General features: G+C 34.9%; 2 protein-coding genes across 3 annotated transcripts; both read right to left on the bottom strand.

Annotated features, from left to right (window-relative positions):
• Window positions 1–2,086: 2,086 nt before the first annotated feature.
• Window positions 2,087–6,078, bottom strand: LOC110734190 (sorcin-like). Of its 2 annotated transcripts, none has more exons than XM_021914242.1 (10): window positions 5,868–6,078; window positions 5,712–5,770; window positions 5,584–5,624; window positions 5,429–5,475; window positions 5,022–5,050; window positions 4,019–4,055; window positions 3,859–3,915; window positions 3,416–3,492; window positions 3,199–3,272; window positions 2,087–2,404 (listed from the first exon to the last, which is right to left on the bottom strand). In XM_021914242.1, the coding sequence occupies exons 1-10, from the start codon at window positions 5,946–5,948 to the stop codon at window positions 2,385–2,387; spliced, it is 522 nt and encodes a 173-aa protein (XP_021769934.1). In that variant the 5' UTR covers window positions 5,949–6,078; the 3' UTR covers window positions 2,087–2,384. The 2 variants fall into 2 exon arrangements, with proteins under 2 accessions (XP_021769934.1, XP_021769935.1); XM_021914243.1 differs by having other exon boundaries at window positions 5,429–5,460; window positions 5,868–6,073.
• Window positions 6,079–11,825: 5,747 nt separating this feature from the next.
• Window positions 11,826–24,305, bottom strand: LOC110734191 (histone-lysine N-methyltransferase ATXR7-like). Its single transcript, XM_021914244.1, has 20 exons — window positions 24,114–24,305; window positions 23,675–23,877; window positions 22,507–23,518; window positions 22,215–22,337; window positions 21,798–22,106; window positions 20,545–20,910; window positions 20,271–20,393; window positions 19,851–20,162; window positions 19,362–19,727; window positions 18,973–19,266; window positions 18,182–18,841; window positions 17,651–17,999; window positions 17,414–17,569; window positions 16,118–16,530; window positions 15,919–16,041; window positions 15,620–15,700; window positions 14,186–14,239; window positions 13,935–14,086; window positions 13,404–13,456; window positions 11,826–12,107 (listed from the first exon to the last, which is right to left on the bottom strand). Exons 2-19 carry the CDS (start codon window positions 23,854–23,856, stop codon window positions 13,435–13,437), a joined length of 5,097 nt encoding a protein of 1,698 aa, XP_021769936.1. The 5' UTR covers window positions 23,857–23,877; window positions 24,114–24,305; the 3' UTR covers window positions 11,826–12,107; window positions 13,404–13,434.
• Window positions 24,306–24,931: the final 626 nt, after the last annotated feature.

Below are 24,931 nucleotides of genomic sequence, written 5' to 3' on the forward strand. Positions count from 1 at the left end.
CATTGTTGTGGCGGTGGGTGATTGTTCATTGGCAACTATAGTGGCCTGCATTCTGTCTTCTTCTTCTTTAATCATATACTTGTATTTTGTAATGTTTTATAAAAAGATATATTCTTGTCAATAAAGTTTCCTCCCACTATATTTTGACTTGCTTATCATACGGAAAAGAAACGCATGCATTCATATTTTTCCTATCTTATTATTGGTTGCAAACTTGCATTCACATTTTTTACGCAATCATTAGCTTATGTATTCATACAATTGCTAAATCATTTTGATACATACAAATCATATATTATAAGCTAAATTCATAACTAATGGTTTGAGAGAGGGGATTTAGATAACACTACCTAGTTAAATGCATGATCGTCTAGTAATACAAATGCTCTTTAGTTTGTTGAAATCAAGGGTGCGTGTTTACATTTCACTTCAAAAAAAAAAAAAAAAAAAAAAAAAAAAATAAATTAAATTAAAAAATTTATATACTCCGGAATCTATTTAGGATTTTAGGTCCGCCCAATATCTTCCAATAAATTTCAATCATGAAATGTTTGTTCTCTTGCAATTTGGTAAATTTCAATCATGGTCAATAATCAGGTCTAAGAATTTCAAAAGGTTTTATGTTAAAATAAATTAGATAGTGTGCCCTATATAATAACTCATTATATAGTCTTTTGATATCATTTACACCTGTCGTTATTATGATAATAGATTAATAACTTGAGCTAGTATAGATAATGGGAAATTTTATTACGTAGTTACTTTGTAACTTGACAAGTTTTCACAAATTTTAGTATTCAAGAAGACTTGTAAATTATTAATTAATTTTTCATAATGTGAAGACGATGATAAGTAGACAACCATGAGACAGTGGTGCAAGAGAGGTGGTATTAGTGATTTCGTTTGGTGATTTAAATTCAAACATGACTTTGGTATGATTAGTCTTCTATCACCCAAATTACATGCAATTTGAACATCATGTCAAAGCACCCTTTCAAAAATGAATTCACCTTGGTACATTTTACATAAATATATATTCTTGGTACACAAAAATATTAATACTAATCATAAATATGTCTAGAAAATTAATACTTCATACATAGATAATATTATACTTTATTGTATTATGAAGCGAAAAGAGTAACCATTTCGACACATTTACGCACCACGTAGAAAAGAAAACCACTCAAACTAGTAGTTCTACTATACGTCTCTACCAACCCATGATATTCTCTGTCAAACGTTCCCATTTAACTTTGGCTAGTGGAGATAAAATGTTGGAACTCATCTCTTTTGCATGAAAGCATAGCACGACAAGTGGCATTCATTTTTACTCGTTGATTTTATAATTTCTTGGGTGAATTTTTTAAATGTGGGTTGACCTTACCATATATTGATAGCACGCTTGCTATCCAAAAAACGATCATATCATTGGGACTTCTATCACTACATGGACACACTACCTAGCTAGCATACACATACATTCACTATCAAAATTAGATAAATTATTATTTAATTAATTAATAAATAATGCCTCCAATAAAACACATGCGCAACATCTTAACATCTTAATTAGTTTTTTGATCATAATGCTTTTACTTTTCTCCTTAATGAGGGGATTGAACTATCACAATTACTATCCACTATAATTTCCTAGCTACTTACACTTGTCTAATGCGTGTATTAATTTATACGCGTAATACTCTAGGATTTATCTATTTTCGATTATTGATTTGAATTACTACGTATTATTAGATTTTGTTTGACATTGCACGTAAGTAAATTTTATAATAATTTATGTGTCATACGCGTACATATTTGATAGATTTGAAATATGCTGGGAGTGTATGAATATTCAGGTCAATTTATTTATCCGTGGCTTGCGTGTAACGTTTCCAATTCTATTTTCTTTCAACAGAAAACTATTGGGACCTCCTGATGGCCATGGCTAATTAGAAGAATTTACATAAAAAATGTGTATGAAATTGGCCAGTGTTAGTACTAAAGACTAGTAAATACTAGATTTAACAGCGCGAAAAGTGTCAGGATTAAACTCTCAGACGTGTAGAGAGATAACAAGGTTAAATAAAGATGTTGAAAGCGCAGCTCTGTTTCAATAATTCTGTAAATGTAATGTACATACAAATTGTTGATTTTTGGAATTTACACTAGGAAAAAAAAGGCCAAAGTCATATACATAAGGAGAAGATGATAACAATATTAATACAAGAACCAAAATCCGCTGTCCCACTCTTGTATTACTTGTGTAGCATGACTAGCATCACAGTCAACTGCCGCTGGTTTGAAATACAATATCAGTGTAAATGTACAGCTTCACAACGATCTTCTGGGGCAAAGAATGAGCTAGGTACCAGATTGAAACCTCATATTCTACAATTCGCAGCTGTCACAGGGTGGAAAAATAACATAACATATTTTTAACAGATTCTTACTTACTATAAAGTACAACATTTATCTATCAGATGTTCTGCTAGCTTGCAATCTTCATTACTCCATATATATTACTTGCTAATTTGCTAGGAAAAGTAGAGGAAGGGGAGAAGCAGATCGATGATAGGGAGGTAACAAAGCATGCAATGGGATTATGGCCTTATGGGAAGTACGGCAAATTTTCCTCTATCAGGAAAATCATACTCAATCTAGAAGAATTCTCTCATGAACAAACCAAACACAAACTAAGAGAAGCTAAAGTGGCATAGTTTCTTAGTATGACCTTCTTAGATGCAACGGAAAGCATGTTTGTTTGAGGAGTTCAAGAGAACAAAAGAAAATTCTACAGTTCCACAAAAGAAAATTAAAACATGATATTATCTTGAAGAAATACTACTTCCATGAATTGCTGATAATTGTAATTTGAATATGATTAAAATAAAGAAGAAAGAAAAAAAGCGAGCATATGTTCACTGTCTCATACCATAAGTTTTCATTCATACCAAACCCCACGGCCCGAAAATGGGAAATTATTTATTTTGGTTTCATCATTTTCCACATCACATTTCCCTCTCCCTCAAGAGTTGAGGCAGGAGATGAGACTCTCATGGTCCAATATTCCAGTGGTTTTTAGTCCCAGTTTTATGCTAAATCTCACAGTATGCAATAGGTTGATACAAAAGAAAATGGAGCAACTTAGAACCAAATAATATGAAAGGCAAAAGGATATAAAAACAGAATACTCACTGCAGTAAATAAATTGGTTCATATCAAGAGTCACTCTGCCTTGCTTATTTGTATCAAAGGAGTTAAAAAGATTGCTGAAACACCAAAATAGAAGCAGTTACTATATTGTTATAAGGGAAAAACAATTGCAATTCAATAAGCCACATGCCAAGACAAGTAAAAAGCCTTGGTGGTCAGCCTAGCTGAATCAGAGAGACTTGCATGCAATATCACTTACCGAGCAGATTGTAGAAATATGCACAAAGATATAAAAGCATCCAACCGGAACGTCCCATTTTTCTTTTGATCAAAGCTCTGGAAAAGTTGGCAGAGAAAGTGAGAAGCAGAACATCAACAGAGAAGACACAGATTTCTATTTATCAATCTATTTAAACAATATAAAGATCACATTTTTATATTTTACAAGAAATCGCATGAAAAATTGCTCAGCTGATTATGCAAGTCTGATTATGAAATCTACAGGTACTTAGTGTCCTCAGATCAGTGATTTGAGTGCTATTTAAGGAAGCCTAAGGATACATAGTGAGCATTATTTCATTTTTATTTGAACCTATTCTGAAAAGGAGTGAAGTGAACATGATTTATGTTTACTCACATACAAAAAAGGATAAAGAGAAAGAAGCATGATACAGGTAATAGGCAATGAATTAGAAGGATTACCTCACATGCAGTGTAAAAGGCAGGAGAATCAAGTGAGAATCCAAGCTTCACTAGAGCCTGAAAAAAAAATAAAAAATAAAAAATTAAGCACCAAGGAACATAGTTACAAAACTTAATCCTCATTAGTACCAATAAACATTTGAAGTGATTGGAAGGCTACCTCATGAACCTCGTCATGGAGAAGAAATCCTTGGCCCCTGTGATATATAATTTCATCAGAAGACTGATATATGATAAGCAAGCAATAATCATAGCAGCATATCATCCTAGTTCTTCCACATATTGATCTAAAACTACACAATACTGGTTCACTAACAATATCAGCAGACAAGAAAAAGAAACATAGAAATGGGAGCAAATAAACGGCAGAAAATTCTTCACAGAAGGTTTGTTCTACTATCCATGCTACACTTTCATGCTGATATTCGAGATCCTAGCCCAAATGAAAATGCTCAATCCTTAAAATTTACATGCTAGAACTCCTTTTCAAACAGATATAGATAGCCCATATAGCAATATAGCAAAAGAAAGAAGATAACCGTTTCTGAGAAAAGATAGATGAATTCTTAAATTTGAAAAAGACAAGATGCCAGTTAACAAGAGCTACAAACTCTGGCATGGTCCACATTCATCATCAAAAAAAGAAAATGAGAGGTAGGATGTAGCCAAGTAGAAATGCAATGGCTAGACAAAACATGAGAAATCTTTTAAAGCTTGCCAAGAATTTATTCAATATTCTTAAAAGCAGTGAAATATCATGGAAAGCCATGGGAGGATTCAAGGAACATAAAAACCAAACATCCAGTCAAATTTAAAGAAGAGAATGGTAATTTATCTCTATTGTTCTAATCCTAGTTTTTTTGTTTTTTTTTTTTTTTTTTTTTTGACAAAAGTAGAACGCAGCATTAATAGCGCAAAAAGACCAAGCAAGCCAAACTATTGCACGCCAATTGAAAAATGATACTCCTAACATGGCCCTTGCAAGTTTCTAAATGCAGCAATAAACACTCCTAGACATGGCCGACTAGATACAAATACAGTTAGAAAAGTATAACTGACTGACATCTACTCCAGCAATCAGATCATTTAGAATTTCACTTAGACAATGACTATCAAGTATCAATATACAATCACAGAGAATAACAACGTAAGAATTCAACTACCTTTCTAAGTCTGAGAAAGCCTGTTGAACCTGCAGAGATTACATTAAAAGCAAGAACAAAACCAATTAATCCCCAATACAGAAGGCAAACATAAACAATCATGATTCAAAAGACTCAAAACTCATATATCATAATCCCAATGAGAGCTAAAAATGCCTTCTTTACAGCAATTTTTATGGGATAGAAGATCATTTTTGCTTGGGCTAGAAGATCATTTTTGCTTCATAGTGAATACATAACTAATGTACTAAAACCGGAGGGGTTTATAGTTTTATACATATTATCGTTGGTAAGGAGAAGGACCCTATTGGACCGAAACAGCGAAACCCGGAACAATTGTCCATAATTGAAGTCATCATATACAAAATTATATGCTAGAAACTTGAAAGCTACTTGTATATACTAACCTTTAAAAGATATTGGTTAAGGGCAACAAATTCTGCAATTAGACAAACTTAATCATATAAAAAAAATTATAATAATCATCTAATCATCATATTGTACAATTATATGCATATAAAAAAAAAAAAAAAATTAAACTAAATTTTTATCATCAAAATACCTTCAAAACTCATTGTTCCATTCTTATCAAAATCATACATCCTGAAACGAATTCAACAAAGTATAATTCAAGTAATTTAAATTAGTAGAGAATAATAATTGGGCAAATTTCTGGAAAAATAGAAAAACCTGATCATTTGTTGAACAACAGAAAGTGGGAGATCGAGATTTCCGACAGCAAGTGCATTCTAAAAATGAATTCAATCAAAAGTACAATGGTATTAAATTTAAATTTAAAGTTGGAAAAATGAAAAATTAAAGGTTGAATAAGAGGAAATGAAGAACCTTGAGTTGAGATGCTGTAATGTTACCGGTTTGAGACGAGTCAACTCGGTCGAACCACTCTCTGAGAATCGCCAAGTCCATTATTCCTTAATTTGGTAGGAAAAGATCAACAAAACTAGGAAAGAATAGAAAAGAGTTTTGTCAAGTTGGTACTAAGAAAACAAAAAAAAAAAAAAAAAAAAAAAAAATACTCCTACGATGACGTGACATTCACGTTAATCTACTAAGGCCCTCTTCTTTAGAGCTACTTTGATCGGGTCTGCTGGGTCCTGCTCTACTTAAAAATAATAATTAATATTGAATTATTATAATAATAATTAATATTTAATAATTATAATAATAATAGTAATAAAAATAGTAATAACACTAATAATAATTATTATTATTATTAATAAAAATAATACTTCGGTAATAATAATACTAATTGATTTTTATAATAAAAACTAATATTTTAAAGATAATAACTAATATGTAAAGATAATAATTATTAATTTTTAATAATAATAATAATAATAATAATAATAATGAATAATTAATATTTAATAATAATAATAAATAATTAATATTTAATAATAATAATAATATATAATTAATATTTAAAAATAATAATATATAATTAATATTTAATAATAATAATAATTATTATTATAATAATAATTAATATTTAATAATAATAATAATAATAATAATAATAATAATAAAATATGCTCTGCTCTGCTGAAATCTACTCTGCTCTGTTATGTTGAAATATGCTATGTTCTGCTCTGATCTGCCCTGCTCAGAAGCTCAAAAGAATAGGGCCTAACTCTGTTAATTTTTAGTTGTAATAAAGGAATTTTTTATGTCTCAAAAAGAATATCTTTGTTACAATTAAAAAATAACAGAGAGTGTAATAATTGACATTACCTCATCCAAAGTGAAACGTGTTACGGTCCAACAAGCGTAGAGCCTTATTGTTTAAAGAATTGTTGATTAGATGCATTAAGACTCTTCACTTGTAACAGAGAGGATGTGGCAGTGGATTAGCAATTTCTAAATGCAATCATATTATAGCACGATGCTCATAATAACATATAAAGAGTCTTAAACTTGTAACTTTGTGAATTGGTTATCACATGAATTTTCAACCCTTGAAGTTGTATGTTTATAGTACTTCTGTCTTATGTGCAGTATGATGTGAAATTCGCAATGTATTATTATTACTCAGTTTTTCTTTGTTATGTTGATTGGTCGTATTATATTTATTTTAAGGTTTTATAACCTTGTTGCTGTAGACAGTATAATTATTTTGGGAGTGAACCAATTATATTAGATACTGCTTTTACTACGGAGTATATATTTTGAACCATCATAGGAGTAAAATTTTTTGAACTCCATAATTTGATTTGTGTTTTATGGTTTTGGGTTATTCGTGTCATGTCAGAGTAGGAACAGATTACGAGTAAAGTCTGTCAGAAACTCAGAACAATTATGCAAAGCTCAAGAAGATAGGTGAAGGCAAACGAAGGATTATATTGCACTGGTATGATTATTATGTCTCCCGTTAGTACTTTGCATAACCTTGCACTTCTAAAATTTATTTTTATGTATTTGATTGGCATTTTAGTAAGTGGTGTGGTAAACTGATAGATGAGTGACATAGAGATTCTCCTAACAATTTAGAGGACTGGAATTCTGAAAATATGAAGATGTATACATTCTTACTCCAAACATTATTTATTAAATTAGTTATAACTTTAGAATTTCTCTGTATTTTTTGTCAATTATTTGTTTCTAAAAAAATTACATACAAGTACATAACGTGTAAAAGATAGAAACCATAACCACTATACTACATATTAACAGCTTATGAAGCAGACCACAAAGTCCGATGTATAAACTGTAAGTGAGAAAAATTATAATTACTTAATTAATTAAAGCAATATCATACACCATTTATTTCCAATCACAAAATGGAGGGGATCAGGGGCGGTCGGGGTGGGTTGGAGAAGAAGAGGGTATAAGTTATACTTAATTCTTCAAAATTATGGTAAAGTAAGTTTTATGTTAAATCTAACATACAAAAAATTATCAAGGTGAGAAGAACGATCCTATTGAGATAGGATTCTACATAGGTCAACCCTATCTATCAGGTTAGAAACTTTAAGAAAAAGAGGATGGGAAAAGAGTAAGAGAATCTCACACTCAAATAGCTCTCAAGGATCCCCAAGAATCCAAGATTAAATGGTACAATCCTTATTAAGTACTTGACCATATAAAACGCGTGAAACTAATAAATTACGGAGTAACATTCACACAAGATGTGATTGTTGTATGCCCGGGAATGTTGTATGCCCATATTGTTTGGATTTGTTTCCAAAGTTACCATTTTGTACCTTTAGGGGGAAAAAATGGGGGAAAAAAATGTAATTGTTCCAGCTTGCAAGACCAAAACATATAGGCATATAATATAAACCAAAATAAATGATAAGAAAACTATGGCAAATCTTCATAAGATGGGCATTTCATCATGAAATGTGTATCTTAGTAAAACGTTTTTACATTCCCGTAAAGCCACCCTTTGCCCGAATTCTTAGTATAATGTTTTTATGTAAAATACATATAAGAAAACTATGGCAATAGTACATACTCCAAAACACTTACTAAAACATTCAAATAAAGCAATAAAGCATATTGCAATATTGCATAGTATATGTTACCTACGTCTTTCCATGCAGGGCTTTACGCCAGCTTGCATATGCAATTTTCACCCTTTTTTTTAAAGGTAAGGAAGGGGGAATGTTTTGCCTAAGAAAAAAGTCCATGATCAGTAACAGGCACAAATCAACATATCCACCCTATGCATCGGCCTACCGGATTCGAACCGGCAACCAAAGGGATTTAAGCATGCCTATGGCCAAGCTGCTTAAACCTCTCACTCTTCCATTTGAGTTAAGGCCGGTTGATAAAGCAAAAGCATAGATTCGTTGATTTAGTGTTTCTTTAGCACAACATATTTTTCATAGTAGCGAGTCATCAACCTGATTGTGTACCAAGAATCAGTACACTTGTTGCCTTTACGTTATGGTCACCCCATGTTATAAGAACCTCTAATTGTGGAATATACATATAGCCTATAGCCAAGTATGATAGACTAGCATTTTTTTTTTTTTTTTTTTTATTTGCACATTAAGACTTCGAATTTCATTATAGGTTAAAATAATTTATTACATTACTCCGATCACTAACCAAATAATCTTCGGTATATTTCTATATAACAACCGATTGCACCTTGTGATACAGCCAAGTGCTTGTACCTTGTAAGCGTAGGAGCAAAAATAGCCTTGAATCCCTTGATACCCGAGTGCATGGTAAATATCCTGACTCCTTTTATTCTATATTATTCATAGTTTAAAATGTGCCTGCACTATTAATTGTCATCTTAAGGTATCAGTGGTGTTAACTCACTACTAATTTCAAGATTATTGTACATTTCTTATTAGTCCCTAATAAAAAGATGTCTAATGGTAATATTGTAGGAGCAGGCAGTAATTGCCCACAACAGCTAACAATTTCTAAATAATTAGGACAAGATCACCCAAGATATTACTTCATCCCACTATTTATTTTTTTTGTTGAAAACCTCTAAATTACTAAATCCCACTATTTACTTTTTGTTGAAAACCTCTAAATGAGCCTTATCTATAGACTTCAACAAAAAGAGAACACCATACCAAGCACAAAAACATGCTTGGGCATTGCAGCTTACACGATCCAACTTAGTTAACTTTTAAACCAATATTGGTCATACAGCACAAAACCTCGTCGGCGCCAATTGCTTACGATAGGAAGATCTTGCACCACCTAAAATATTAGCTAGCGACTTATCTGTTGAGTTTCCCCAGGGACAACTAAACTAGACTTGTGGACTAAATTACATTCATCTCACGGGTATGACGGTAAAAACAAACTAAACACTAAATCAGATATCGGATCTAATCTGCATTTTAACCTTGCCTTTCAAAAGAAAAGATAACACCATTCATTCTCCAAGATTGGTTGATAGTCTTAATTTTTTGTTTTTTGATGAAAAAGATTGGTTGATAAGTCTTGATACCTTCTTATCTAAATATTGTGTTATCTTTGTAGAGATAATTTGAGCTTTTGAACTCCCATTTATTCTTAGCTTTGTGTTAAGAGTTAAGACAAGCCATTTGTTAAGAGATAAAACTACTGAAAGGCTGAAAGCTAAACCCCATTGATCAGAAATCTTGGACCAATTGTGGACCATTTTCGGTAGTTTTTCATAGCTTTTAAAATTAATAAACTACTAAAAAACCGACCAGGGGGAAGAGAATGGATAGCAAGACGGCAGATGCTTTGCAATATAAAGGTCCGCGCACACTTTCTCCCACTGCGCAGATGTCTTTGCTGCATCTTATTGATGGAGGCACACTAAAAGATTAAATTGGCAACGTAACTATGATTAAATTAGAAGGCTAAGAGATCACATACCACAAAGATATAACTGGCCCCAGGCAATAGCAAGGTCCATTGGAGATTCAAGTGCTCCTGCACAAGATATATTATATACCAATTATGAGAGAAACCTTGGGGGCCAAATACGTGCATACACAAATATGAGAGAAACCAAAACATTAACTAGTGAAATTAGGACAGCTACTTTGAGCCAAGATTTTGGCATCAGAAAATTAAACAAATACTACAATTGTTAATTCTACCATAACGTTTCGATATTGTTTTTGTTTGACTGGGCCATTTGTGAGTTTATGACTATAGACAAAGCATATAATATTGCTCAACACGAACATAATAAAATTAAAGCTAAGAAAACCACCCCTGTTCTAAACAAAAAAAAAAAAAAAAACAAAATTAAGCATTTGAGGAATTTCAAGATCGGTCTCTACCCAAGGTTTAAGATAATTAAAATACAGTCTCGAGTGACATTAGTCATTCACACCAACTTATTTCCAGTGACAATCAATCAACAAAATCAAAGTCTCTCAGCACCTTCCATACATATTGACTTACAATATCATCCTGATAACTTTTAATATGCACGGAAATACAACAAGACAGCCCGAACAGCATGCTTGCAAACATTATTTTCTAGGAAGCATGAAGCTGTAGATATTGTCCAAGGGGCAGGAAGATCAACATGTCATAAGGGTGTTAGACAAAAGGCTTTACAAAACTATTGACAAACTATGCTATCAATTGAACATTACAAAAGACCCCACTCGCAACACAATAGGGTCATTTCCTTAAAATACAACCCAAAATAGAGAAAGATTGCATCCATACATTTCAAATAAGAAAAATATTTTTGGCTACCCTTCATTGGAAAATAATTGAAAAATTATTTGCTAAAATCTGTCAAAACTATGTACTCCGTAGGTACCTTACAAAAACCCACAACACCTGGCCCTTAAGGTTTAAATGCCCGGTCACCCCGTGAATATTGTCAAAACAAAATTCCTAGATTATCCCTACACCCACAACAATATAAGCATAAACTACCTAACTCCATATGGAAGTTTCCCCCATAAAGGCCACATCTAGTATAACCTCCATCTTCCAAACACGAACTACTGAACGTTACAAAACACAACCAATTTTTGCATGGTCTACCAACATATTACAAGAACGCAGAAGAACCCATTATCCAGTTAGCAGATTAAGTTTTAAAATTAAATCATTGGTACACATGGCACCACCTACGTTGCCAAATGAAATATATGCAGCGTTCAGTCCCCCCCCCCCCCCACCCCAACCCCCCCCTAAAGTATCATGTATTTCTACAGACTGCAACATATTCAAGCCATGTCCTCCCCCTTTCTTTTCTCTCTTCTAAAGTATCATATAATTGTACAGACTATGCGACATATTAAGCCACGTAATTAGAAATGAGAAAGACCAAAATGCTATAAAGAAAAATTGGAACTAAATTGGGAGATAGATATGAATTACTGTTTTTATTATTACCATTTACCGTTTGATATTGAAAGAATTAGGGAGGTATGTACTCTATACAAAAATGATTATAATTATCCTGAGAATGTCATGTAACTATAAGTGAAGAAAACAATAAAGTGGATAAACTCATTACAGTTTCCAAGGGTAGAAACTCATCTGCAGTTGAGAGACTATCTACAAGAGTGCACATGACTTAGCTCTTAATGTTGGATAAAAATGATATATCAAGTCATATGGCTCTCAATAGGCATTGCAATTCAAATCCTGAAAGAAATATGAAATACGTGTTAACATGAAATCGTTATACAAGGAAGTCACCATATGTTAAATCACATCTCAAATAACAGCACAATATCACAAGGGGACAGGAAACAGAGATCAATCACCTCCAGTAACCCTCATAGCAGTCATGACTCATGAGACTTAATTAATGTGAAAACAAAAAAAAAAGGAAAAAAAAAAAAAAGTCATGTTTAAAATAACCAACAGATGAAAAAAAAAAAAAAAAAAAGAAAAAAGAAAATAACCAACAGAAATTTCCAGAATTTTATTGTTATCTCCAGCTTTGAGCAACTGTTCTACAAAAATTTAAATAAGGTATAAGTATTCATATATGTCAGGAGAAAGACACAAGCAAAATGCTTTGCAAGTGTTCACTGAATAACCAACTATAAGCACAGTACACATTGAGCCAAGAAAGCAGGATGCAGTAGACTTTTGCAGAAGACTTTTTCCTAGCGGTAACTTGAACATCTTTTACTGAATTAGCGACACAAGCAAGTGAATTACTCCCTCTATCCCAGAATACATGGGACGTTGGACTTTTTTCACTATTCATGTATTAGCTTTGACAATAATTTTTTACTAACATAATAAAAATATATTTTTATCATAAAATATGTTGTTAGATAGGTATTAATATAAAGTTTCAAAATATAATTTTAAAAATAATTTTCATTAATATTTAATTATATAAAAATGAAGTCAAACTAGTACATTGGCATGGGGTGTCTGTACTCTGGGACAGAGGGAGTAATAAGGTTAAACATATGCCTAGGACATGGGGTCACAGGACAGATGTGCAAGTAACTTCTTTCTAGGCGATTTAAGTTTTACTGTTTGAAATCATGTTCAACCTTTAAAAGATATAAGGTGCTTTTCTTTAGATTGTAGTTGCTGCATTCCCTCATTATATTCCCTAATGTGCCCTTAATTTGTTTTCTTCATGCTAAAATTACAAATCCCTAATTCATGTCTAACTTTTTCACTTAGTTTCTCAAATATTCATGGTGAATTATGCGAAAGCTAAAAGGAAACAAAATTCTTATTAATAAATAAGGAAAACAAAAATAACAACCAACCCAGGTCAGATTGGTCTTAAAATAGCAAACAACAATAACACGGGCAAAGTTTTTCATTGAGAATCATAAAAATTGATAGAAGTAGAAGCTTCAAATAAAATAACACAAGAGGCGGATAATGAGGAGGATAATGACAACATGAGAGCACTCATAAACTTACACGACTTTGCAAACACAGACAAGTTGCAATTTACAGTACCTGCAATGCAACATGAGCCTCCAATCCCTTTCTAGTTCATTGAACCACAACACCTGAAAATGGGAGGGGAAAAGAGGATCCAGAAATTAGTGTGAGAACCAATGGAAAAGTCATATCTTAAATGTTCTGAATATCTTAAAAATGAGAAAAGATTTTATTTCTCTCATATTGTTGGATATAGAATATTTCAACAAATTAACATGTAATGCCTAATCTGAAAAAATATAGATTTCTCAAATATCAGGTAGGAAAGATATAAACACACCCAAAGGAATATGGAAAATGAACATGATTTCAAAAAGACTAAAAAAATGTCAGATTACCAGCACCAGACAGATTCCCAATATAGAAAATACAATACAAAAAGTAGGGACTAAGAAAAAGTAACAACTACCCAATGCAATGTGATGCATTATAAGTAGAATTCATCAACTCAAAAGATAAAAGATGATGCATGTTCAAAAACTTAAAAAGCCCAAATGTCAAAATTCAGCATAGACTAATTTACACCAATTTTTGTCCACAACTCACCTTTTAGAACCGCAATTACAGGGGATTTTTTTGTCCTCAAGAGGAAATTTGTAATTATACGTGATCTCTTCACCAGCAGATATATGTCGTTTTGCATATATAAATATCCTCTTTTGGCTCTCGACGCTTATAATTTTGGTGTAACAATTAGGCTGTAGAAATGAGGAGGTTTCACAATCAGTTAGTAAAAAATTAAAAATTAAATAAAACTATGGAAATTATTCAGTGAAGTTCAACTCATCAATGTCTACCTCACATGAATGGTTTATGAATCTAGCAACACCGCCACGTTTAGTAGCATCAACCTACACATATTTCAGAGACAACAGATCAAGATAAGTGCCTTTGCTTTCCACCACCCAACAAAAAATATGTTTAGTGCAGAGAACATTCTGTCAAAATATCTTTCAAAGTTCAAAGTGGAACACCAAACACATAGCCAAAGAGCAAGAAAAGGTAATCAGTTGATCATTTGAATTATAATCATAACACATAGTGCTGAATCCAACACTATGTCAAGAATGAACCATAGACATCATACTTCTAGAATCTCGTTAGAACAACTCATCTTGATGCCTCACGTCAGAAAACACTAAGGTAAACAAAATCAAGAACGTCTACACCATAAGTTGTATGTACATACCATTCCATCTCATTAGTTTATCAGGTTTCATTTGAAAACACGCATCATAAGCATCGTTCAGCACCCAAGGATTTAAGAGAAGATGAAGTGGGGAGTGTAGATGTCAAGCTAGGTTTTTTTTTTAAAAAAAAAAAAGAAGAAAAAACAAAAAACTTTATATTTAAACACCAAGCAGAAGGTAAAACAGAGAACACGCTGTCCTGAAAGCAACAAATACAGAACGCAAATTAGCCCAGTCCTGTTCAATTTCTAAACTACCTATAAACAGTTCCTGCTGTCTTAGTCCACAAAGATATATATAAATAGTTCTATCCCACAGCTAATCACTAGTTTAAACAGTGCTTGGGTTTCCTAAGACATAATGCTTCTTTCAGAAGTATGCAAACATGAGCACAATTAAGCACCACAATTTTCTGAAACGAGCTCAAGTATAAATGGCAAACTAGGCTAGCAAAAGATAAGATTTTACAAAGACATGTATGGCAAGGGACTTAAAGATCCATCAACAAGATTCATGATGATTGTAGTATTTCATTCTTGTATGAATGGCAAAGCATTGCATTCATAACCTCAATCAATTTTGAGTAATTTGATACTCCATACAAATCATATTGGATTGGCTACATAATGTAAGCACTTACTGGAAGATAAAGTCACATAACTTTAACTCTAAAATATCAACTCAAGAATGAAAGACAGCAAGTTTGAGTGTCAACTGCAATAAAGAAAGATCTAGAATAAATGCGTTACAGAAGCCTCTAACTGAACCATACTGCATCAGTCATCAACCAGAACAAGATAAAATTCAGGGAGTCCAATGAGAAGGCATTCTATGTACAAATACATGTACATTCTCCATTTATTCTGTAACATCAGCGATTGAGGTCCATTTCTTTAAGTTGAAAATAGATAAGCCTGCTTACCATTTAACTAGTGTCTAAAATGCAGCAAAAAGCTTCACCACATCATTTTCAAAAGCCTATGAAGTAACAGAATCATTCAACTTCAGTTACAAAAGATGAAGTCATCAAAATTTACTCACCACATAGCCATCATCCAATCTGAAAAGATAACTGCTGCCAATACCCATCTTCTCATATTGGCGTTCCCGAATATCAGATATCTGCACAAACAAAACACTATTTAAATGCCTTCAACGCTCAAAAAGGAAAAAGACAGCCCCGAATCAGAGAAGAAATTGCTTCCTACTCTTTCTGGCCAAGATTCATATCAGCATCGGACAAAATAGAATGAAAAATACAATATCTCAAAGTGAAACACAGTGTAATAAATTAAGTCTGCAAGTCAAAGGGAGCAGAGCAGAGCAGAGATGGCATATACCCGAGGACGAATTAGTTCCCCAACATATTCAATGACAAAATCATCTGCTTCAATTGGTTCCAGAGCAACAAGACCCCAGTCGTGAATCTTACTCCGCTGGAAACGCAGACGCTTTTTCCTGGCCTGCAATAGGACCTTGCTTTAATGAAAAAAGCTAGTAGAAGCAAAACACGGTGAAAATAAAATGTTTTGATGTTACCTTCAATTGAGAAGCCTTTAATAGCTCAGCACCCTCAACTGCTGCAAGTAGGTTCCGCATTTTTACTCTGTTGGTCCTAGCAGAGATCCCCTTTACGCGTGATGGCTTTGAACCACTAATATCAGAAGTACAACGTTGCATGGTAGTTATTTGAATTCCTCTGACACGAGCTCTTTCCGAAGGCCTTGCATGTAAGGACCATTTATGCCATTCCCAACCATCAATTGAAGATCGAGCACATCCAATAGACACAGGACAGGAACTCAGCACCTTGGACTTGCTCAACTTGGTCTTTTTAGCCGTTTTGATGGCCGCCTGCTTTGTGTCAGCATCCTGAACCTTCAGAGCTTTTGATGGAAATGATGGTGATTCACCAACCACAATCTTTCTCTTCATCTTAGAAGATGTTGAAGCTGCACACAAAGAACAGTTGAAAATGATTAAACATCAATTTCATAGTAAAGTGAATAAGTGATAACAAGATCACAACTTCACAAGACACCATTACACAGGAATATTGTTGTTTTTGTACAAGTAACTCAAAGAGAAGGCAATGGTAAAATTAAGCTAACTTTTCTATCATCCATTTGCTAAAAAAGAGTTTAATAACTATGCATAGAGCAGTTGCTGTGACCAGAACTACCTTACACCATGAGCACAAAAATTGACCTATCAAGATGCACTTTACAAAAATGAGCAGGATTGGGGGTAGACATTAATTATCAATGAATATGAAACGACACCAAATACAATGAACCAGCTACCTGCTTAGCCATCATTATCACTCCGACATGAAATGAGAAGAATTTTACCTTCACATCTGACATTACTACTCATCCCACAAACCTTTGCAACACTTAATATTAACCATCCAAATCCTCAGCCCACACTCCAACTCTGAGATCTACCTCCAATGAAATAAATGGTGAAATTATGCTGCATAATGCTAAGTCCAAGCACCCCCGCCCCCCAATAAACAAATAAACCTTTCTAAGATGTTAAAGAAATACCCTGTCCTTCACATATATGGCACCAAACTATTACATTTAGATGTCCCATATTGAACTCTATAATTTAATCCTTCGTAAGTTTACCCCTACTACTACTTTAATGGGCCTCCACACTAAACCACCTCTTTGAACCAAAACCCAGCTTATATGTTAACATGTGACAGAATATTAAACAAGAAAATTGCACAATTATCCAACTGCAATATTTAACAAGGTAATTTTTATAAAGAAACCAAAAACTCTGCTTATAACAATACAAAAAAACATTCAACAACATTTCACTCACAATTTTTTATCCTTTGGGAATGATCGGCAGATATATCCTTTTTGGCACTGTCACTGATGCTGCTGCAGCCGCTAAGCTCTTCCTTAACATCAAAATCTGCTTCAGTGCTCGGAGGCCTTTGAACTCCACATTTCAGATCATCCACAGCAACAGTGCCTAATGAGGGAATTGGTTAATAACATACCAGCTGTGTGTGAGCATGTAACATAATACTATTCATAAGAACTGAAAACATACTCAGAGAAGGATCAGGAACACATTGCAGAGTAGATAATCCTGTTTTTCTCCGGCCCACTCCTTTAGCCTTCTGCTTCACATTTCCAATGCCTAGAGCTTCTGAGCCAGAAACATTCTTTGAATTTATTGGTTTTCCAAACTTCCTTGGTGATCGATGACGGAGCTTAAAATCCCGTAAAGGTGGAGAGCTTGGCTCAGCTACTGATTTCATCACTTTCTTTCTCCGTGAATAAGTAAACTCTTCAACAACTGAAACTTCAGATGGGCCTGAGCTGTAACAACTCTTTGATCTTTCCATAAGAAGGTCAAGCTCAGGCTCTATGGAAGCAGGTTCGATAATGACCTCCTCCTGCAGCAAATGCAAAATGAAAAATCCAGGCAATAAACCAAATCAAATTATTAAAAATATTACACACATGGCCTACAGCAAAAATCATACAAAAGAAACCTATCTTCCCAGCTCAGGGCCTCAGGGGCCAAGGGATAGCTCACTTCACCTGTGAGTACCTGGGAGCTGCAAAAAAAATTTACCTGAACTATATCACGTTGCTTCAACAGAAGATGCATATCATCGTGAAGAGAGGACATCCATCCTCTTAGCACTTCATCATGCAGCTTTTGCTGGCATAATGCCAAGGCCATGAATTTTTTCTGCTTAAGAGTGCCCTCACCTAAACCTAATAGTTGGGAGTCGGAGATGCTTGATGAAACCACATCTTTAATTTCACACCCTGATCCAGGTAACAGGGGCGCATTAGTTCTGTGATCATCAACCGTACTGCACATAGGCATACCCGATCTCTCGAAAACATTTCCTACAAATTCAGCTGGACAAGATCTCATTGCCTCAATAGGAATCTCTGAATTATTGAGCAAGGATTCTTGCAAGTCCTGAACCCCTGACTCAATTTTCAAACCAGAAATTCCAGGGGCCAGCAGTTCTTCAGTTATACAAACATCGATTGCAGTGCTAGCAGGTGCACATACACTACTGGAGCCAATCCCAATAAAATCCGATGAAGAATCCATGTGTGGGTACAAAGCAGGCTGATCTAATGAACCAGTCCCTTGTGAAAGGAACGGAGATTCATCAAGGCAAATGTGTCTAGATTTCAGCCCTTGGAACATCTTTGAAGCAGCATCTCCAATATCAGTATCTTTGCACAATTCTCCTGAATCTTCAACAGGAACCTAAAGGACAACAAATTTAAACTTTTCCTCAAAACAAAGAATACACTACGAAACAGGGGGTTTTTATTTTTTTGGGGGGGGGGGGGGGTTGGGGGTCGGACATTTTCCATCCAGTTCAACATTGTCAGTACCTCGTATGTGCCATTATCCTTCAAACACTTATTAACTTTAAACACTTCCTTTTCAACAGTAATCTTCACGAAATCATCGATGGATGTCTTGGCAAACATAAAAAGTTCCTCTTCTACCCTTGCAATTGTCCTTTCTCTGTCTTCATCCTGATGCTGGATGCTGGGATCGGACAACTTATCTTCTCTTAAACAAGATTGGGACATGAAATTAGAATCACGCATAATGGAACCTTGCACAATACGATGGAATCCAGGCGGACAATCAAGCTCATCTGTAGGTACATCCAAATCTCTCTGCACAGCACAGGTAGCAATAAAATCAATGCTTCACCTAGATTTTGAACGAAGGAATTTGGACATCTTCGTTTGTCAAACTCAAACAAACTTACTATTTCAGTTTCCACTTCTGAAGTCTTCTGTAAACCAGTCAGTTCTCCGTCAACAGCAGCTGCTCCTTCAGCGCGGTTATGTGACCAGCGTTTGTTCTTTCTCCAAATGAGTGCATAATTTCCAACAGGTTCATAGAAAACAGCGTTCCACAAAACCTGCATACTATAGTCAAAAAGCGCTTGGCTAATGGCTTTATTGGCTCCTTTAAAATTTTCAATATTGCCAACAGATTTCATGCATTGAGCTTTGCAAGGCTCCTCAGGAATTTCCTTAGCTGAATTTAATGAAGTTGAAGAATCGCCATGACAGAAAGCTGATGGAGCATGTAAGGCAGATCTGTTCCTTTCCCCAACATTAGTTTCATTCTGTCAAAGCCGTCCCACAACAATATTATTAGCAAAAATAAATAAATAAATAAATAAAGAGATTACACAAAACACAAATAAGACACAAAAATTTCAAAGGAAACTAATGAGGCATGATCATACCCTTTTAAAATCAAGCGGGCCAATTCCCAAATCTTCTCTATTGTTCTCATCCTTAAACTGTTTATGAGCCTTCTTGGTAGCAACATAATCCACAATGACATTGCCAATGATCTCGTCCAAAACAAATCGACGAGCTGCCTTCATGATTCCATCATGCAATTTTGACCCAATTTTTTCGGATATTCCTGATATATGTTTTAATGAACTGATGGTTTCATTTTCAGATGCAGTCACAGTAGAACTCTTTTTTCCCCATGTATTGATCAATGACAAAAGAGTGAAAGGACTACATTTATTATCGGTATGATGTATCTGTACATATGGGAAATGCACAAATTCAGATAATATGTAATGTTGGCAAACTACAAAAAAAAAATATACGGCGTTAAGCTAACAAGTTTGGGATGATAGTCCTCTTACCATGACAGAGCTGTGTAGATAGCCATATTGATGCCAATAGTAGATTTCTGAAAGAGAATGTGGCCCAGAGCCTCTCCCATAACCATCCAGGAGTAGCCAGCATTTTTCTTCCCAGGAAAGAGACTTTAAAAATAGAAATTAAAGAAAATCATTAGACAATCATGAGATAAATTGTTCAAAGAAAGAAGTTCAAAAAAAATACTTAAAAGGACATCAGTAGGATGCCTACTGAATAACCATACTCAAACTATATTTTGATAGTGAAGTTTCTTACAATTTTATTATCCACTTCTGCAGTCATCTGGAAACCAGTCAATTCTCTGTCCAAAGCAGCAGCTCCTTCAGCATTGGTATGTGACCAGCGTTTGTTTTTTCTCCAAGTATGTACATAATTTGCTACAGGTTCATAGAAAACAGCATTCCACAGAACCTGCATACAATATTCTAAAAGTGCTTGGCTAATTGCTTTATTGGCTCCTTGAAAATTTTCAATACTGCCAACAGATTTCACGCATTGGATGCTGCAAGGCTCCTCAATAATTTCCTTAGCTGAATTTAATGAAGTTGAAGCATCACCATGGCAAGAAGTTGATGCAGCATGTGAAGCAGAATTATTCCTTTCCCCAACATTAGTTTCACCCTATCAAAACAAAGTCCCACAACAAAAATAATTAGCAAAAAAAAAAGACTTACACAAACAAGACACTTAGGGGCCGTTTGGTTTGCAGTAATAATCAAAGGAAATGGGATTCCATGGGAATCATTCCCTTTGTTGATGTTTTTTTTTTCCATTTCTATCATTCCCTTTCCCCTTTGATTACCCAAAAACCTTCTACTCCCATTCCCCCACCCCCCCTAGCCTTGCCCATTCCCTTTCCCCAACCACCACTGTACCCACATCAGCCACCCTCACCCACTTCTCGCCGGAACGTCGCCGCCCCTCATCGGAATGTTGCCGCCATCCCCCAACCCTCGCCGCCCATCCTCTCACCCGAAAATCATTCCCTCACCCACGCATAACCCTCCCCCTCCACTTAGATCCGTCGGCCGCACCTCGCCGACCCTCTCCGATGATCGCATCACCTTCGTTGGGGTCCACAATGGCAGAGATCGGAACCTTCTAGGAGGTTCCGATCATGGGTTGGAGGTATAGTGGTTGGTTGATTGAGCCACAGAAAATGGGTCCTCTTGTCAACCAACCCTCGGTGTTGCTGTTCGACAGACCTCACCAGGTCGGGAGAGGGGCGGCGAAGGTCGGGAAAGGGACGGCCGGTTCCGGTGTGGTGTTGGTTGGGCGGTGTGGTGGCTGGAGAAGGTGGAAACTAATGAAGGAAGGGGTGCAATAGTTGAGCTGTGGTGGTTCTATGGTGGTTTCATTCCATTCTCCATTCTCACCAAACAACACCCTAAATTCTAAGGGTTTCATTCCATTCACCTCCATTCCCTTTCTGCATTCCATTCCGATTCCCTTGTGCGAACCAAACGGCCCCTTAAATCTCAAAGGAAACTAATGAAGCATGATTTTACCTTATCAAAACCAGGCAAGCGAATTCTCAAATCCTCTCTACTATTCCCATTTTTAAACTGTTTCTCTGCCTTCTTGTTAGCAACATAATCCACAATGACATTGCCAATGATCTCATCCAAAACAATTCGACGAGATGCCTTCATAATTCCATCATGCAGTTGTGACCCAATTTCTTCTGATATTCCTGATATAAGCTCCAACGAACTAGTTTCATTTTCAGATGCAGTCACGGTAGAGCTATCTTTTTCCCATGCATTGATCAATGACAGGAGACTAAAAGGACTACATTTATTGTCGATATTACGTATCTGTACAAGAAGGGAAATGTACAAAATTAAAACATCTGTCTTGTTGGCAGACTAAAAAAAAAAAGAGAGAGCATTATGCTCACAAGTTTGCAATAGTAGTCTTCTTACCATAACTGAGCTGTGTAGATAACCATATTGATGCCAACAGTAAAGTTCTGAAAGAGAATGCGGCCCCGTAACTCTCCCATAACCGTCCAGGAATAGCCAACATTTCTCTTCCCAAGAAAGAGACTTCAAAACAACAAATTTTTTTTTAAAAAAAAAAAAAAAAAAAAAAAAAAAAAAAAAAAAAAAAAAAAAACATTAGACAGTCAAAAAAGATTACAGGTTAAAGGACAATGACAAGACACCTACTGAATCACCATCCTTAAACTACAACCCAAGGCCAGAATGGATATACCTGCTGCTGAACCAGCGCAATCCCTGGGGCTAATTTTGAGTCTGAAACTGAGAAATCAGAGTTGTGATAGGTCTGCTGGACATGATTCTGGTGATCATAATTAAGCAAAGCTGAACCAGTACTTGTAGGGATATCTTGCCCAGGAGCAACATGGCAATTTGTGGTCATGGACGCAATGGGAGTAGCTTTGCCAAGAAATGTAAATCCTGTGGCAACATGATCAGGATACTGCTTGAAGAATTTCAATTGCACAGGATTTAGTAATGCACCATTCAGGATAGGATAAACAGGAAGCTCATCAGGCAAATAACCCGTTGTCAAGCCCTCAAACAATTGCTGCTGTATATAAGGCCCACACATCTGACCCTGCTCATTAAGATACATCCATCCAGACACAAAATCCCCACATCTATCATAGTTCTTGGCAAGGTACGAAATTTCAGCAGCACCAGATGCAGGAGGGGCGGCATCCTGCTGAACCAATGCAACCCCTGCAGCTAATTTCGAGTCTAAACCTGTCACATCAAAGTCATGCTGCTGGACATGGCTCTGTTGATCATCAGCCGAAGGAGTACCTATAGGGGCATCTTGCCCAACAGCAACATGGCAATCTGTTGTCATGGACACATTAGACGTAGCTCTGCCAAGATACGTAAATCCTGTGGCAACATGATCAGGATACTGTTTAAAGAGCTTCAATTGCACAGGATTCAGTAATGTCCCATTCTGAATAGGGTAAACCGAAAGCTCTTCCGGCAAAAAACCCGTTGTCAAGCCCTCAAACAATTGCTGCTGAATATAAGGTCCACACATCTGACCCTGCTCATTAAGATACATCCATCCAGTCACAAATTCTGACAATCCCCACATATCATCATTCTTGGCGGGATACGAAACTCCAGCCGCACCTGATGCAGGAAGAGCAGCATCTGTGTTGCCATTCACTTGGCAACTCCTCTCTAAGTTTGAGCTTGACGGTATTTGACCATCTAAATCACAAGAAGATGATAAACTGCAAAAAAATTGATGAATTGATTCAATTAAATCAAACGACAATAAGGTAACGACTTTAACTGTCTAAAAATCATTAGCTTTCGCTCCGAAACCACAATGACACGAACATCATTAACAAGACAACGAAAAACAACAAATTACACCTAATTCATACCGATCAGGTGATGCTGAAATTCCACAATTGATACATTCGTCGTCATAATTATCCGTCTCAAAATATGATAAAGAATCCACACAATCAGAAGCTGAAACTTTTAGCCTCTTCGCAGATAACAAATCAAATTCCGGTTTACGACGATACTTTACTGAATCGAACAAATGCGTAGAAGATACCATTATCTCACCAAAAAAAATCTTCTGATAAACAAAATCAACAAAACAACAAAAAAAACAAGATTGAATTAGGTTAAACCGAGCTCAAATATCCATCGCTTGAAGTTAAATTAACAAGAAAACTGCATAATTATATGAATCGAATCAACAATGAAGACAATAACCTAATTAACAGAAAGTAAGAATTTTGACGAATCGCGAAAATCAGATTCAATTCAATAAAGGAAACCCTAATTTTAGGAGAGAGAAAAAGAGGTTACCTTGTTGAAGATGAAAGAAGGAACGTGGAAGAAGATGAAGAAATGACGACGAAGAAGAAGAAGAGAATCCCTAGTTTTCTGCGGGTTAATGGTTTGAGAAGACGACAAAAAAATAAGGAAGATAAAATGGAATTATGGAAATAATATTGATTTTCAGGCGTTGATTTTTGTACAGCTGGTAAAATGGATGGTTGGATTTGCTTATCAATCATCTGATGGTGGGAGATTGGTTTTTTTTTATGATATTTTTGAGTTTTTGACCTCTTTTTTATTTTTTTTTTGGTAATGATGCTATGAATCTTATGATTATGGGGTATTAGTGCATAAATTTAGTCTTATCATAGAAAGAATTGTCTAGATTTTTATTTTGTTTTATGTAAATGAATTAAATAGACAATTTACAAAATTTAGAAATGTAGTGAAACTCAGTGCTGACATGCTATATAATACGTAGTGTATTTAACATGAGTGTGAATTATGAGGATGGGGTGGACTTTGTGACCAATTAATCGAAATTTTTTCATTTTTTTATTACGCATGATATTACTTTGAATATGAGACTTGTAGGGAATTTATCCCCACTATACAAAAGCCTGTATATAAATTATTCAATAACTGCTACTTAAGGATGGTGGTAATTTGAATTGAAAAGGAGTTGTTGCCAATTCTAATATTCAGTTATATTTTATGTTTAGCCCATTATAGCTAATTGGATTCGCATAAATAATGATGGAATACTTTGTTAGTTACCCAAATATTTAAAAGCATCTTTGGTAAGGTGAATGGACATCTTATTACCCAAATATAAATAAATTGTA

This window comes from Chenopodium quinoa, unplaced genomic scaffold (genome assembly GCF_001683475.1).
Source record: "Chenopodium quinoa cultivar QQ74 unplaced genomic scaffold, ASM168347v1, whole genome shotgun sequence".
Classification (NCBI taxonomy): Eukaryota; Viridiplantae; Streptophyta; class Magnoliopsida; order Caryophyllales; family Amaranthaceae; genus Chenopodium; species Chenopodium quinoa.